Below are 14,162 nucleotides of genomic sequence, written 5' to 3'. Positions count from 1 at the left end.
GGGAGCGGGGTATGTATGTGTGTGTCAGTGGGAAGGGATGGGGGAACCACATATCAAAGGCCTCCCTGTGCAGAGGTCCATCTGTACTACAGTCGGCTGCAAAAAATATAAACAGTGGATTATACAAGGGGAAGAAAAAAACAGTGAACCTACTTCATCACATCCAGTCATACTAGTGAATAGCAGTTTGGTGCAGAACCCTTAAAATTGCAGGCTCATATCTGAGTTATAACAAAAGAGTGCCATTTCTTTTATCAACAACTTTATCTGTGAAGGAGCTTTGTGTGCATGTTAGTGTCTAAACATAAAAGTCCCAGCTTGTGTACTGTCAGCAAGTGTACAAAGCAGTGTTTGATCCACACAAATGCAGACCCAACTCCGTCTTGTCCCTTGTGGCTCGGAGCGCTAAAGTCTGTCAGTAAGATTGATTTCCCTCGTCACTTACTTTACATGTAAATTTAAATTTCTCTGTTAAGGCATGGAGAGGATAAGCTGCTGCGCTGGCTCCCTCTTCAATTGTATACATGCATAAATAAACACACACACGCACATACACACACTCATCTACAAAAATCCCAATTTTCCAGGTGCAGAGGTCTGTAGAATAGAGCCAGAGCCACTCATACAGAAACTGCATTATTCTCCATCAGCAGTGTGGAGAGTTGGAGCTATTATACCATCCACCACTAGCATGCACATACAAGTGGAGTTTGCCACTTGACAGAGAGCGCGATGGGGCCTGAAAAGAACCAGGGTGTGAGTGGGATCGTGCTTGATCAGCGGCAAACTAAGTTCATTGTCATTTTCAAACAGAGTATGCTCCACTTGTGCTGCAGTAATGTGATGCAAAATGAATAACTGCACACTTTGCAGGCACATTGTACAGCATTTCAAGTTGAAAGCTCCCTGAGTGTCGGTGTATGTATTCTCTGAGATCAGCAGATCGCTGCCTTTTAGCTTTGCTACGCTGAAGCTCAAGATTGGATATAATTCAAATTTATAACATAATAAAGTCATTAGTAGTACATAAAGGAAGATGAATTTCTCTCTAACACAGAAGCCTCACCTGAGTGGTAAGAATAAATAAGGAATAAGTGATTTGCTCTAGTCTTTCCACCCACTGTAGGCGAAGCAAAAGCTGGTTTTATTCAGACAACCAATACACACAGTGACTCAGAGTGTATACTGTGTATGGATGAAATGGGCTCGAGAGGCTTTTCCACTCACACAAAGCAAATATCTGTTCAGGAATAAGATATTGATTTGTCATTTCCCAGAGCTGGAGCTTTGTAAATAGGCTGAGCAGATGTGTGACTGGTGATTCCCGATAATTGTTGTCCAATAACAGTCAGGTGCCTTTTGATACATTAAACTTGGATGTACTGTAATGTAGATCATCATTCATGATACCTGGCAAGTGCGCACATCCAATAAACACACACAGGCACACGTTCTATTTGGTATGCACGCAACGAGCCGACTCTGCTCAACCAAAAACAATCAAATATTTATTCCCATGTTTACAGCGTTCCATTTTCACAATATTACCAGCAACACATTTCTCCGTGTCGACGTGAGAGTTAGAGATTCTTGCTCTGAGGAGGCGCCCAGGTGGAGAAGCTATTTAGTTTACAGTTTAGCTGCAGTGAGTGTATTTTGTTTTTCTGGCCACAGAATTTGAGCTAATTTTAAAGAAACAAAATAAACTAAACATACATATTTTGTCCTCCCCTGCTGCTTTTCATTTTTGTACTAAAGAAATTATCATTAGACATGCTGCATTATTTATATCCACTTTAAGTTCTGTTGCTTTGTGTTGCATTGTGCATATGCAGTGGCTGTGTATATTGTTTTTATAGCCATTATTCTTTATAACATAGAAAATCTAGAGCTTTTAAAGCTGCAGAGTTTTTTGTGCAAATTTTGCCTTATTCTCCTTAATAACCTGAGGTTTTTTTATGCCTCCCATATAATTCTTTTAGTCACTTCTTTTTGTATTTATTGAAATGTCTCTGTTTCATAATAAAGTCTTATATACTTTTTTTTAATTAAGTATAATTTAAGATTATAGAACACTTCTGTCACTGCAGTGCAATGTGTAAGCATCTCCACCAGGTGACGCTAAATGCTCAGAGCTGGGGCGGTTTCCTGCAGTTAAATCATCCACCCACTGGATGGAAGCAAACAGAAATAAAATGCTAGTGAAAGAAATAACCGGAAATGATTTGACCGGATAAAATAAGGAAGGAAAAGCAGCGGGAGAAAAGAAGCGATGGTGAACTTGTGACGCTGCGTTTGTTTACCATCTGTGTTATTGGGGCTGTTGCATTAAATGGTAAGAGAAAAGCACAAATACGTTCCGCCTGTAGCCTGCTTGGGGCATGAAAGCGAGTCTGTAAAGCGCATCTGGAAGTGATCGACCACAGATGCCACACAAACCCAGGAAGTGCAGAGATTAAAGGGGTTTCGAATTGAAGTGCTGGATGTAGAACAAAGGCTTTGCGTCCTTCACGCACTGAAAGTAATAAACTCTGTAAGCACGTGGTCGTGTCACGTAGGCAAAGAAAAAAAGTTGATCAGTGATTGTGCACGTGCTGTGATTTCTGATCTGTGTACATCAGTATTAACGCTTATTTGAACAATGCTACAGTTACTGGTCTATGCTTGAACTGAAAAAAATATTAATGCCACTTAATTTTCTTCATGTCCGAAGCTACAGATAAGATAAGATAAGCACTATTCAACTCCCGTGTATCACAGTGTGAAATACTCACCACTCACTTCATTAGCAGTGGGTGGGATCCCCTCGTATCATTGATTCAACAAGGTGCTGAAACATTCCTCAGAGATTTTGGTCCATAATGACGTGATGGCGTCACACAGTTGCCGCGTATCCATGATGCATCTCTCCTATTCTGCCACGTCCCAAAGGTGATCTGTTTGATTGAGATCTGGTGACTTTGGTGGCCGTTTGGGTACTGTGAACTCATTGACATGTTCAACTAACCAATTTGAGATGTTGTATAGGTAGGCTCTCCACCACTACAAGGTGCCTAAATTCATCATTTATTGTCTTTTTGCCAAATTCTCAACCTACCATCCAAATGTCGCAGCAGAAATTGAGACTCATCAGATCAGGCAATGTTTTATAGTCTTCTATTAAATCATTTCAATGACCCGATGCAAATGGTGGTTGTAATGAGTGGTTATTTGAGCTACTATTGCCTTCCTCACAGCTATTTTAATCTCTGAGAACTGCCACTCACGTGATACTTTCTCTGTTTCTGATCTTTCTCTGTAAATTCTAAAGATGGCTTGTTAGGGCCATGGCTGGGCATGACTTGCTCTCTTTCCAGCCGTAGATGCTGCCCTTTCTCTGCTGTCCTTTCTATTCAACAATTAGGCGTTGAGTACTTAAGATCAGGGATCAGGTGAGCTCCAGTCCTGGAGAGCCTTTGTAGTGAGCTGAGTTGCGTATGGCTTAACTGCTTATGCCTGCTCTGTGGAGCAGAGGGCATTTTTAACCATTTAACCTTTTTGATGTGCTCTTATGCATTAAATCTTTTGATGCATATAGTGACTTGTCTGTCTTCTTTAGTATAGTTATTAATTTAAAAAAAAACTATTTCATCTATATTTTTGCCTCCTTGTCTCTTTTTTGCCCCAACCTAGATACTTTTTGTTACTTCCCTGCATCCCCTCGACTTTTAGAGGAATGTAACATGGATTTGTGGGAAAATCCCAAACTTTCTTCCCTGTTCTGAGGTTGAATTTGACTGTATCTACATACCTAAATACACTGAGTTTCTACCATATCATTGGCTAATTAAATATTTGAGTTAAGGATCAGTCACACAAGTATACCCAGTGAAGTGGCCGGTGAGTTTATTTTGTCAGAGATTGTGGTTTTCAACACGTTATAACATATTATGTTACATATTACATGTTAATTTATGTTAAATGTTACAGTTTTATATACTAAAAAAGTAGCTGCAAAATTGAAACATTTATTTATTAGATATCTTAAACAGTCTTGAATATTTCCCATTGTACATTCTTCATCCACTGGATTATTGGAGAGACTTGAATGAGTCATTAAAATAAATGTGAGAATATCACATTTTTCCATAGCCACATAAATTAAAAGGCAGCCAGGAATATGTTTAGCAGTGATTATGCAGGCATGTGCAGGACAATTAAGTGTTGCATTAGAGCCTGATAGATATATATCAAGTGAGCAATGTCATTGGCTAGTATTGGCTTAGAACAGATATATAAGCATTGATGCACATGCTATCGGTCATGCAGCAACTTGAAAACTCTTTGTCTTTGTTTTTAAAATAATGAGAAGGCAATGAATGCTTGTGGGAATGTAGACATGCTGTCATTGCCTATTTGACCAGCAGAGGGACCCTGACTCTGGTTCCAATACACTCCCTGCTGTCTGCAGCACATTTAGCAGAATAGCGTCACAGCTACAATTATTACCACTAGAAATGTTGGAGAATGGATGGATGTTGGAGCTGTTTACTTTTTTGAAAGTTTAATTTAGTCAAAAGGTTTTTGGTTGAGTTTGTTGGACATGTCACATATACTTTTATTAAAAGAAGTCTTCATCAACTTGTTTTGCCAGGAGTTGATTTAAATCAGTCATGGCTGAGGAATCAGGAGAGGAAATCCAGCTACTCAGAAGTCAGAAGCCAAAGCTTATAGAAATCCTAAGTGCCGATCCTGACTTTGTACTCCAGCATGCAGATGCTCGCCGTCTGCTGCCTCTTCACGCCTACCAGCACGTGAAATCTTGCCGCACTCCTAGTGAAAAAGTGACAGAGCTTTTGGATCACGTCATACAGAGAGGTCCCGAAGCAGCAAAAGAACTACTGGAGCTTTTCAAGGATAACGCCTTGCAAGAAACCTTCCCAAGGCTTGACTTTATTAACAAACTGAAAGTCAACACACGGTCCTCGGGTAGGTTAAAATTTGCTCGTTTTCAGCAATCTTTTATTCCAGTTAGATTTCTATTTCTGATCTATAAATATAAAGATTTTTTTTTCACTTCCAAGGGGGGAAAGAAACCTCAGAAAAAAGAAAACAAGCGCCTGAGATACCAGATGTCATTCCAAACAAAAGGATCTGCAACAATGGTGAGTGGCAATGCACTGAAATATATTCCACTGTCAAACTCTGTAAAACAGTCACATACTTTAACGGCCTCATCCCACAGGCTCTGGCATGGTGAGTGAGAAACAGCTGATGTCTGTGGCCCGTACCATCGGCAAATCTTGGAGGGCGATTGGCAGAGAAGCTCTGGAAATCTCATCTGTAAAACTGGAGCAAATCGAAGAGGACCATAATCTCCATGTGGAGCGAGTCTTTGCCATGCTGCGTCACTGGCGTAACTCACAGAGGGAAAAAGCCACACCCACTCAACTGCATTCACTTCTCAGTCAGGGAGAGTGGATGTTGCCACCTGAAAGCATCGACTTCCTGTTGAAGACTGACTGATTACTTGCTTGGAGTATAAAGGAAATGTTTTTACTGACAAGTCAGATCATAAATATCAGGGCTTAAACAAGAACAAGATTTTATTGTTTACTACTCTGCATTTAGCACTACTGTACTTTATACTGTACATTTTTAAATGATGCATTAACAGTTATCGTAGGAAAGTCATAGAAGTTTTGCCAGAAGTTTCATGAAATCTCTTACAAGAGTTGCTTTTATGTCTGTTTTCTGTTGTGGTATATGTAGTATGATTTTTATTCACCTTTCATTTGAGAAGATAATGAAAAGCAAGCTGTACTTACTTCATTTGAACGGTATTTTCTTTTTATGTTGGGATTATTCATCTTAGGGATGAAGCTCAGCGGTCCACATGAAGCAGCAGAGAAAAGAACATTTTCAAAACTCTTTCATGGAAAACATCTGCAAAGGACAGAAGCAGGAGAACCTTAGTACCACTTGAAATAACTCTTTGTAATTGTATTATTCGTTCAACTGCCATAAAATAAACAATTTTTTATTTTTTAACCAGTGTTTAAGAATTGAGCCACTGCAAATGGGGCACAGGTGACTGGACAGAAAATGGTGTGAAATCGAGTTGAAGGCTGATAAACTGGTGTGTAAATGTTTGGGGGTTTTTTTGGTATTTGAATTTAATCACCAGAGTAACCAGAGCAAGTTCAGCCACAGACGAAAGCATCACTGAATGTCCCAGAAACATAAGAGACTATAGAAATCCTTTTTTTTTTTTTTTGCTTTTTTACCCCTCAGCCGTAAAAGAATGATGGGGTAATGCTGTCACCCCACTGGTACGTGTTGATTACATCAGTTACATTTTTCTCAGTGCTGTTTTACCCATAGAACCAGATATTTTCTCATTTTGCACCAATCTCTGTAAACCCTGGTCGTGGTGGAAACTCCCAGTACAGCAGCAGCTTCTGAAATACTCTGACCGGCCCGTCTAGCACCAACATCCACGTCATGCTCAAAGTCACTTAAATCATCTTTTGTCCTCCTGTTGTTCAATTTGAACTTTAACAGTTCACCTCGAACATGTCTTTGTCAGTGCGCCCCAGGGCAGCTGTGGCTACAATGTAGCTTGCTATCGCCAGTGTGTGAATGTGTGTGTGGATGGGTGAATGACTGAATTTTGGGGTCCTTAGGGACTGAGTAAAAGCGCTATACAAATACAGGCCATTTACCATTTGTGCATAAATGCATTGAGTTGCTGCCTTTTGATTGGCTGACATTTGCATTGACGAACAGTTGAACGGGTGTACCTATTGAGGTGGCTGATGACCGTACATTCGTCCTTGACTAGCTGCAAACTTCTCCTAAACGTTAGCTGTTGCTGCTCATTAAAAAGGTAAATAAATAAAAATCACAGCTGGAAGAAGAAAAGAAGCCATAACTGGGAACAAAGCAATCCTAGGAGTTCTTTTCTGTAAAACTATGAAGGTTTTCTGTCTGAGCAATCTGGGAATCGCTTTGCTCCTGCATTGATGTTTCATAGAGTTTCTGTAGAGGCTGACTTGTGTCTTTTAAGATTCATTTACCTTCTCATGCATATCAGAGCAGATATACAGCCTCTATTGCATAACACTCCATAACTCATCACAGTAAAACGACTGCCTTTAACAATGTTCACCCACAAGCTAATCTGATGCTCTTTGTTGTGAACTGATGAGAATCATTTCATGAATCCACAAAAGTTTTATCCATTAAAGTGCTATACATGACTTATGACTTACTAAAGCATATTGACCTTCTAAAAATGAACTTTTGTGAGCCCATAAATCACAGTTGAGTGTATGTGTGTGCCCCATTGTCTTTTCTCAGCTCAGATAACATTAACTAGAAGTGTGGGACAAAGGTTGCCTCCCTCCCTCTTTTGCCACCTTACCTTTGCTTTGTAGCCATTTTCTGCAGTCTGGTTTCAGAGCAGCACAAACCCGTCTCCATTCTCAGGTTAGTAGTATGAAGTTTGCACCATGTGTCTGTTTCTTATCACACCTTTTGAATTTAAAAGTATTCATGTTTTTTTTTAAACAGCACATAAGAGATAATGGAACAAGCTAGTCTCCGTGACCTGAATGAGCCTCTCATTGACCATGCTGAAGGCCAGTTCTTCTTAAATGAAGCCTTCAAAATTATTATGGAGGAAGTGCTCTCCAATGGCACAGATGTCAAACAGAAGGTATCTTGTGAAGCACAAAATAGTTTCCCTGTCTGCGGTAGCTAACAAACTTCATAATCCACACTTTCCTCGTGCAGGTTTGTGAGTGGAAAGAGCCCGAGGAGCTGGCTCTGCTCCTGGATTTGGGGGTGAGAGAGACAGGAGAGCCACGGGACAAGCTCCTCCAGAGAGTAAGAGATGTTGCCAAGTACAGCGTTAAAACAAGTAAGTAGAAAAATGAGCTAAACAAACAGGCACTTGTCCGATCTTGAAGGGACTATTTCTTTTGTTAATTTCAGGTCACCCACATTTTTTTAATCAACAGTACGGTGGGGTGGACTATCATTCCTTGGCTGGAAGATTCCTCACTGAGGCTCTCAACACTAATCTGTAAGAAGGAGCAGATAAGATAAATATTGAGGGGATGGAAGGTTAAGCCTGTAAGAATATTGAACAATAAAATGTGTTAGGCACTGATCAAAGGAGATCAGAGTTTCTGCTTTGGTAGCAAACTGTAGAAATACTCTAGAAATAGGAATAAGCAGAAAGAATAACCTCCAACAGTGAGGTTATTTTAGGTATTTTGCATATTTTTAGCGTATCAGTGTTTAATAAACCGAATTTATTAGAAAGCATGTGCAAAAATATAAAGTCAAAGTGTTTCAAAAGGATGTTTGGGTGCACTGTTTGAGTGGTGCTTCTTGGCACCAATGCTGATGACATATTTCACAATGTTGTGGGTTTTTTATATATTGGTTCGTAAGCAAGGAAGGTTTCCTGACTCATAGAGCAGCGCTGCAGAGATTTACAAACTGAAAGATAAAATGAAGACGAGGCTAATCCAGCAAATTACATGATCAGACGTTTTCTGTGACAACTGCAGCTTCACCTATGAGGCAGCCCCAGTCTTTGTGCTGATGGAGAACGAGGTCCTCAGGGGCCTACGTCAGCTGGTTGGTTGGACAGAGGGTGATGGGATTTTCTGTCCGGGGGGCTCAACCTCCAACATGTATGCCATGAACCTCGCACGCTATCAACGCTTCCCAGAGGTCAAAAGCCAGGGGGTGTGGGCTCTCCCACGGCTAAGCATCTTTACATCTCCAGAGGTGAGGGCGACTGTTCACCTGTTTGTCAATGTGTATTGTTGATGCAATGGAAGCTTCATCAGGTTTATTTCTAACTTCATGACACTGTTGAAACAGACATACTTCTGTTTTTTCAGAGCCATTACTCTGTAAAGAAAGGCGCTGCATTTCTGGGGATTGGTTTGGACAACGTCATCTTTGTGAAAGTGGACGACAGGTAATTGAACTTTTTTATTGTCATTGTACAGTTGCTTGCACAGAGAAAGTAGGTAGCAAGACCACAAAGGTGCAAAAGTAAAGAAATATATAAAGAAGAATATAAAAACACTATATACACAATGTATTAGTTACATTATTCACTGTTGGGGGTGTATACATGGGCATCATAATAAGAACCCTGTAAAGCTGTTCTTTAGTCTGTATGTTTTGCACCTGATGGATCTGAACCACTTTCCAGAGGACAGGATGTTGAATTGGTGGTGGTTAGGACGAAGTTGGTCTTTATAATTGCCATGCCTCTAGAGAGACATCTAGAGGTGGCAATGGAGTCCAGGGAGGGGAGTGGACAGCCGATCACCTTCTCTGCAGTTCTGATGACCCTCTGGAGTCTCTTCAGTGTGCACCAGCACACTCTCAATTGTGGCTCGGTAGAAAGACACTAGTCTGCAGCCTGTTCCATCTCAGGACCCTCAAGAAATGGAGGCGCTGCTGGGCTTTCTTCACTAAGGCGGATGTGTTTGTAGTCCAAGAGTGTCTGGGGTGATGGTATTGAAAGCCGAGCGAAATCAATGAAGAGCATCGTCGCTGAAGTCCCAGGATTCTCCAGGTGATGCAGAACAGAATGGAGGGCAGTGGAAATTATATCCTCGGTGGACCAAAGCTGGGTGGGAGGCAGTCCTTAATGAGCTATAGGACCAGCTTCTCTAAACATTTTGCAAACTCAGGTGTCAGTGCAATGGGTCTGTAATCATTGAGGCCACTGAGCATGGTGGACTTGGAGACTGGGACTTTTGTTTCAGATTTCAGCCAGTGAGGGACAGTGTAACAGGGAGAGGTTGAATAGTCTGGTGAACACAGGAGCCAGCTGGTCAGCGCAGACTTTGAGCACTCTCCCAGGTATTCCGTCAGGGCCAGCAGCTCTCCTCTGATTTACTGCTCTGAACAAACTGTGAACCTGGAGTTCTTGGAGGGTAAATGTGTGTGGGCTGTGATCAGAGGCTATGGGCAGGGCAGTGTGCATGGTAGGGGTGTCTACAGTTCTCTGGAAGTGGGCAAATAAGTTATTTAGTTCTTCTGCTAATGAGATGTCCATGTTATCTGCATTTGTCCCACTGCCTTTGTAATTGGTGAAGTGTTTCAGGCCCTCCCATACCTTTCTGGGGTCGTTGTCTGAGAGCTGATCTGACAGTCTACTCGAATAGTCCAGTTTTGCTGCTCTGATGCCTTTTTTAAGGTCTGCTTTTGCTCTTCTGTACATATTCTGGTCCCCAGATTTGTATGCAGAGTTACGTGCCTTTAACAATGCCTGAACCTTACTCGACATCCAGGGTTTTTGGTTGGGGTAGACGCGGAACCGCTTTTCCGTGGTGACAGTGTCAATGCAATACATGATGTAACACAGCACTGCAGCTGTGTGAGTCTCTAGGTCGTCATGTTCAAAGACACTCCACTCTGTGAGGGCAAAACAGTCCTGCAGCTGAGCCAGAGCTTCCTCAGAAATGGTGCTAATAGTTCTGATTGTGGGCTTTGTCCTTTTACTGAGTGGTGTGTATAAGGGGACAACAAGCAGAGAGAGGTGGTCGGACATGCTCAGGTGTGGGAGGGGAACAGATCTGTAGGCCTGGTTGATATTTGAGTAAACATGTGTGTTATTCCCTCTCATAGGGCATGTCACATGTTGAACAAATGCAGGCAGCACGGTTGTTAAGCACACTTTGTTGAAATCCCCTGCGATGATGTGTACTCCCTCTGGATATCTCCGTTGCTGTTCAGAGATCGAGTCGTGCAGGTGGCCAGGGCTGAGCTAACATTAGCGTTTGGAGGTATGTAGACTGCTGTGATTAGCACTACAGGCAGTTCTCTAGGCAAGTAAAAGGGTCTGCACACGACAGACATCGTCTCTATGTCCGGGGAGCAGACTGTGGTGATTATCTTGGTGTTTGTGCACCAGTTGTTATGTGTGTAAATGCACAAACCTCCACCTCTGCTTTCACCTGCTGTAGCCTTTCCGCCGCTGCGGTGCATTGTGCGGCCCGCTAGTTGCATCGAGGCGTCGGGAATTTCCTCTTGTGGCCACGTCTCTGTGACGACCAAGGCACAACAGTCGCGGACGAGTGGCTGTGCGGGGAGAAGTGGGTTCACTTCGTCTGTTTTGTTGACGATCGAGCGTGCGTTGGTCAGGAAGATGCTTGGAAGCGGTGGTTTAAAAGGCTGCTTCTTTAGCCTGGCTCGCACGCCTGACCGGCAGCCCCGCTTTTTTTTGCGTCCTGTCCGCCGCCTGGGTTGCTTGGCAGAGCCGATAACAATCCACGGAGCGCCCGGTGTTCTCGCTATCTCCGGGGGGATGTTGTTGATCCTCTGATAATCACTGGTAACGGGGATCTGGCTGTTATAGCCGATGTTGCATAATTCCAGATGACTGTAGGTAAGTTTTGCGTTGCAGAAAGAAAAACGCCTAATTGGAGAGGCTGAAGCTGCTGCGTCCGTGTGCGCTGCCATCTTGGATGCTTTGGATGACTTGTTAGTTATCAGTTGCCCGCTGAAAGAATATTGAGCATTAAAGAAATTGAATTTTCTTCTGTCCTTAATTTATACAATTGCAAAACGAATGCTCATAAAACTCAACTTGCAGATGTTATATGACCTTTTCTATAGACTCAATAATTATTCAAAATACAGTCCCGATAAAAAGTTTAAGAACACTAGAAAAATGGCCAAAAAAATCATATTTTGCATGGTCGGATTTTAACAAGGTTCCAAGTAGAGCTTCAAAATGCAACAAGAAGAAATGGGAGTGAGACAAAGCAATTTCAAAATATTGAAAACAACGCTTAAAATGAAACAGGCCGTTTTCAGGCACAACAGAGTTGCCATTTTTCAAGTGATCTTAAACTTTTGATTGGGGCTGTAAATAATAGATTCATGTTCTGTATTGAAATAATTGTTACACCTTGATCTATTGTAACCTGGAGTTGTGCCAAGTAAAAATAATACCTTTCATCTAATTAAATGCTGTCTCTTGTGCTGCAGAGGTCGTCTGATTCCAGAGGATCTGGATGAAAAAATAGAGCTGTCCAAATCTCAGGTAGATTTGCTGATGTTTAGCTAGTTTTCATCAAATGTAACATGTAGCTTTTAATCATCATCTCCTGACTCTAATTGTATTTTTGTGTGTTTTCCATTAGGGTGCAGTCCCATTTCTTGTAAGCTGCATGTCAGGGACCACAGTGCAGGGTGTGTTTGACCCGCTGGATCACATAGCTGATATTTGTGATAAACACAAGCTGTGGATGCATGTAGATGTGAGTGCACTTGTGGAAGACTGATGTGTGTTGACGAGACTTGGTTTTGTGAACCTTGTGAGAATCTTTTATCTTTTTTTTGTCAGGCTTGCTGGGGAGGGAGCGTGCTTTTTTCTAAGAAACACAGACATCTGATGAAAGGAGTTGACAGGTATTAAAATGTACATGAGCTTGTACATGAGTGGAGATACAGTGTAAGGCTGTGATGTTGATTAGAGTTTGTTTCTGTGTATAACAAGAGCAAATTCAGTAGCATGGAATCCCCACAAGATGCTGGTGGCTGGCCTGCAGTGTTCTGCTTTACTCCTGAAGGACACCACGGTTTGGCTTCACAATTTAAAGGCTGCAGAATTAATAATCATAAAGTTTGGGTTTGTACGTTTTTTGACAATCATTGACTTTGTTCCAGAATTTGTTGAAGCAGTGCCACAGTGCCAATGCCACATACCTCTTCCAGCAAGATAAGTTCTACGATGTGAACCTGGACATTGGGGATAAGTCTGTGCAATGCAGCCGCAAGGTGGACTGTCTGAAGCTGTGGTTGATGTGGAAAGCTGTTGGCTCCATGGGCTTAGAAGAGCGTGTAGACAAGGCTTTTATTCATGCAAGGTAAATAAAGGATGTGTCACAGGGCGAGCTTCAAGTAAAGTCGTAAAGTCAGATTTGTCTCATTCTAACAGAAGATCAGCCTTACACATCCAGTTAAGACCCCTTGAAACCAGTTGTCTTTCTCTTGGTTTTCACTAACTAATAAATTATGTCTAATATGTTAGAAATATGATTTTTTTTTTTTTTTTAAATATGGTTACTTTTTGGGTCTTTTGCTAAATTTTTCTCTTGCAGATATCTGGTGGAGCAGATGAAGAAAAGAGAGGGGTTCCAGCTTTTGAGCATGGTAATTTCATACATTTTTCATAAAGCATACCTGAGTTTTTTACCTGCAAAATGTCATTACCATGCTTGCATTTGTCTCTGCGGACAGCCAGAGTTTGTGAATGTCTGCTTCTGGTTCATACCACCGAGTTTGAGAGGGAAGGAAGGAACTGAAGATTACCAGGAGAAACTGGCAAAAGTAAGTTTGTCTGTTGCTGAATAAGAATTAGCCGCCACATTTGAGATATTTTATTCCTTCCGTTGCACACATATTGACATGTACTTAGATGTGGCATCTTCATTTTTTGTAGTGTGCCCATTATCTGAAATGTACAGTTAATTCTGTGTATTGTTTTCTTGCTAAAAGGTAGCTCCTGTCATCAAGGAACGTATGATGAAGCAAGGCACTATGATGGTCGGCTACCAGCCTTTGGGAAACAAGGTCAACTTTTTCCGTGTGACTGTATTCTCTCCCCTACTGTCCCAGAAAGACATGGACTTCTTCCTTGATGAAATTGAAAGACTTGGAAAGGACCTGTGACAAAGCCCATAAGTGAACACCTTGCCCTTCAGAAAATGTGATTGTGCGTTTAATGCTGGTCATTGTAATTTTACAAATAACAACAAACAAGTCAAATTGTGTTCATTTCAATATCTGATTTCCTAGATTCCAACAGCTGTTAAATAAATAAATAAATAAATAAATGTTACTTGGTATTACAAACTTTATATCACCATGTTCTTTATTGTAAAGGAGTTTAAAACATTTTTGGAGAATGCCTACCCTTTACATTTTATACCTAACTAATTACTGATTTTTTTTTTTAATTGATTCCAAGAAAAGTGATTGGGAGCTTTTGTTTTGTTTTTTGTTTTTACTCAGAAAAACAGTTCAGGGTCACAATGTCTTTCTGTAAGTGTAATGTAAAACAAACAATAAAACAAATCGTCACCTCTGAGAACCTGCGTTTGGTCTTGTAATGGATTAATTATTCAATTATTTGG

The 14,162-nt window shown here is 41.3% G+C and overlaps 2 protein-coding genes across 2 annotated transcripts; both read left to right on the top strand.

Moving 5' to 3' along the window:
* Positions 1–2,196: 2,196 nt before the first annotated feature.
* Positions 2,197–6,030, top strand: LOC113013313 (uncharacterized). Its single transcript, XM_026154124.2, has 4 exons — positions 2,197–2,335; positions 4,634–4,968; positions 5,064–5,144; positions 5,225–6,030. The coding sequence occupies exons 2-4, from the start codon at positions 4,653–4,655 to the stop codon at positions 5,503–5,505; spliced, it is 678 nt and encodes a 225-aa protein (XP_026009909.1). The 5' UTR covers positions 2,197–2,335; positions 4,634–4,652; the 3' UTR covers positions 5,506–6,030.
* Positions 6,031–7,398: 1,368 nt separating this feature from the next.
* On the top strand, positions 7,399–14,116 carry csad (cysteine sulfinic acid decarboxylase). The gene is made up of 14 exons (XM_026154568.2): positions 7,399–7,470; positions 7,555–7,699; positions 7,777–7,903; positions 7,978–8,068; positions 8,562–8,784; positions 8,901–8,980; positions 12,013–12,067; positions 12,168–12,284; positions 12,371–12,435; positions 12,524–12,605; positions 12,694–12,893; positions 13,128–13,179; positions 13,267–13,356; positions 13,525–14,116. Exons 2-14 carry the CDS (start codon positions 7,568–7,570, stop codon positions 13,696–13,698), a joined length of 1,488 nt encoding a protein of 495 aa, XP_026010353.1. The 5' UTR covers positions 7,399–7,470; positions 7,555–7,567; the 3' UTR covers positions 13,699–14,116.
* Positions 14,117–14,162: the final 46 nt, after the last annotated feature.

The sequence above is a fragment of the Astatotilapia calliptera genome, chromosome 20 (assembly GCF_964374335.1).
Source record: "Astatotilapia calliptera chromosome 20, fAstCal68.1, whole genome shotgun sequence".
NCBI classification, from domain to species: Eukaryota; Metazoa; Chordata; class Actinopteri; order Cichliformes; family Cichlidae; genus Astatotilapia; species Astatotilapia calliptera.
Note: the sequence above shows the minus strand (reverse complement) of the source record. Positions and strands in the feature narration are given on the sequence as shown.

Excerpts from the sequence above, each read along its gene's own strand:
- LOC113013313 (XM_026154124.2), top strand. The coding sequence starts at position 4,653 with ATGGCTGAGGAATCAGGAGAGGAAATCCAGCTACTCAGAAGTCAGAAG. Across the intron at positions 4,969-5,063 it reads AGTCAACACACGGTCCTCGG|GGGGGAAAGAAACCTCAGAA; the intron begins GTAGGTTAAAAT and ends TTCACTTCCAAG. Across the intron at positions 5,145-5,224 it reads CAAAAGGATCTGCAACAATG|GCTCTGGCATGGTGAGTGAG; the intron begins GTGAGTGGCAAT and ends CTCATCCCACAG.
- csad (XM_026154568.2), top strand. The coding sequence starts at position 7,568 with ATGGAACAAGCTAGTCTCCGTGACCTGAATGAGCCTCTCATTGACCAT. Across the intron at positions 12,436-12,523 it reads CTGATGAAAGGAGTTGACAG|AGCAAATTCAGTAGCATGGA; the intron begins GTATTAAAATGT and ends GTGTATAACAAG. Across the intron at positions 13,357-13,524 it reads ACCAGGAGAAACTGGCAAAA|GTAGCTCCTGTCATCAAGGA; the intron begins GTAAGTTTGTCT and ends TCTTGCTAAAAG.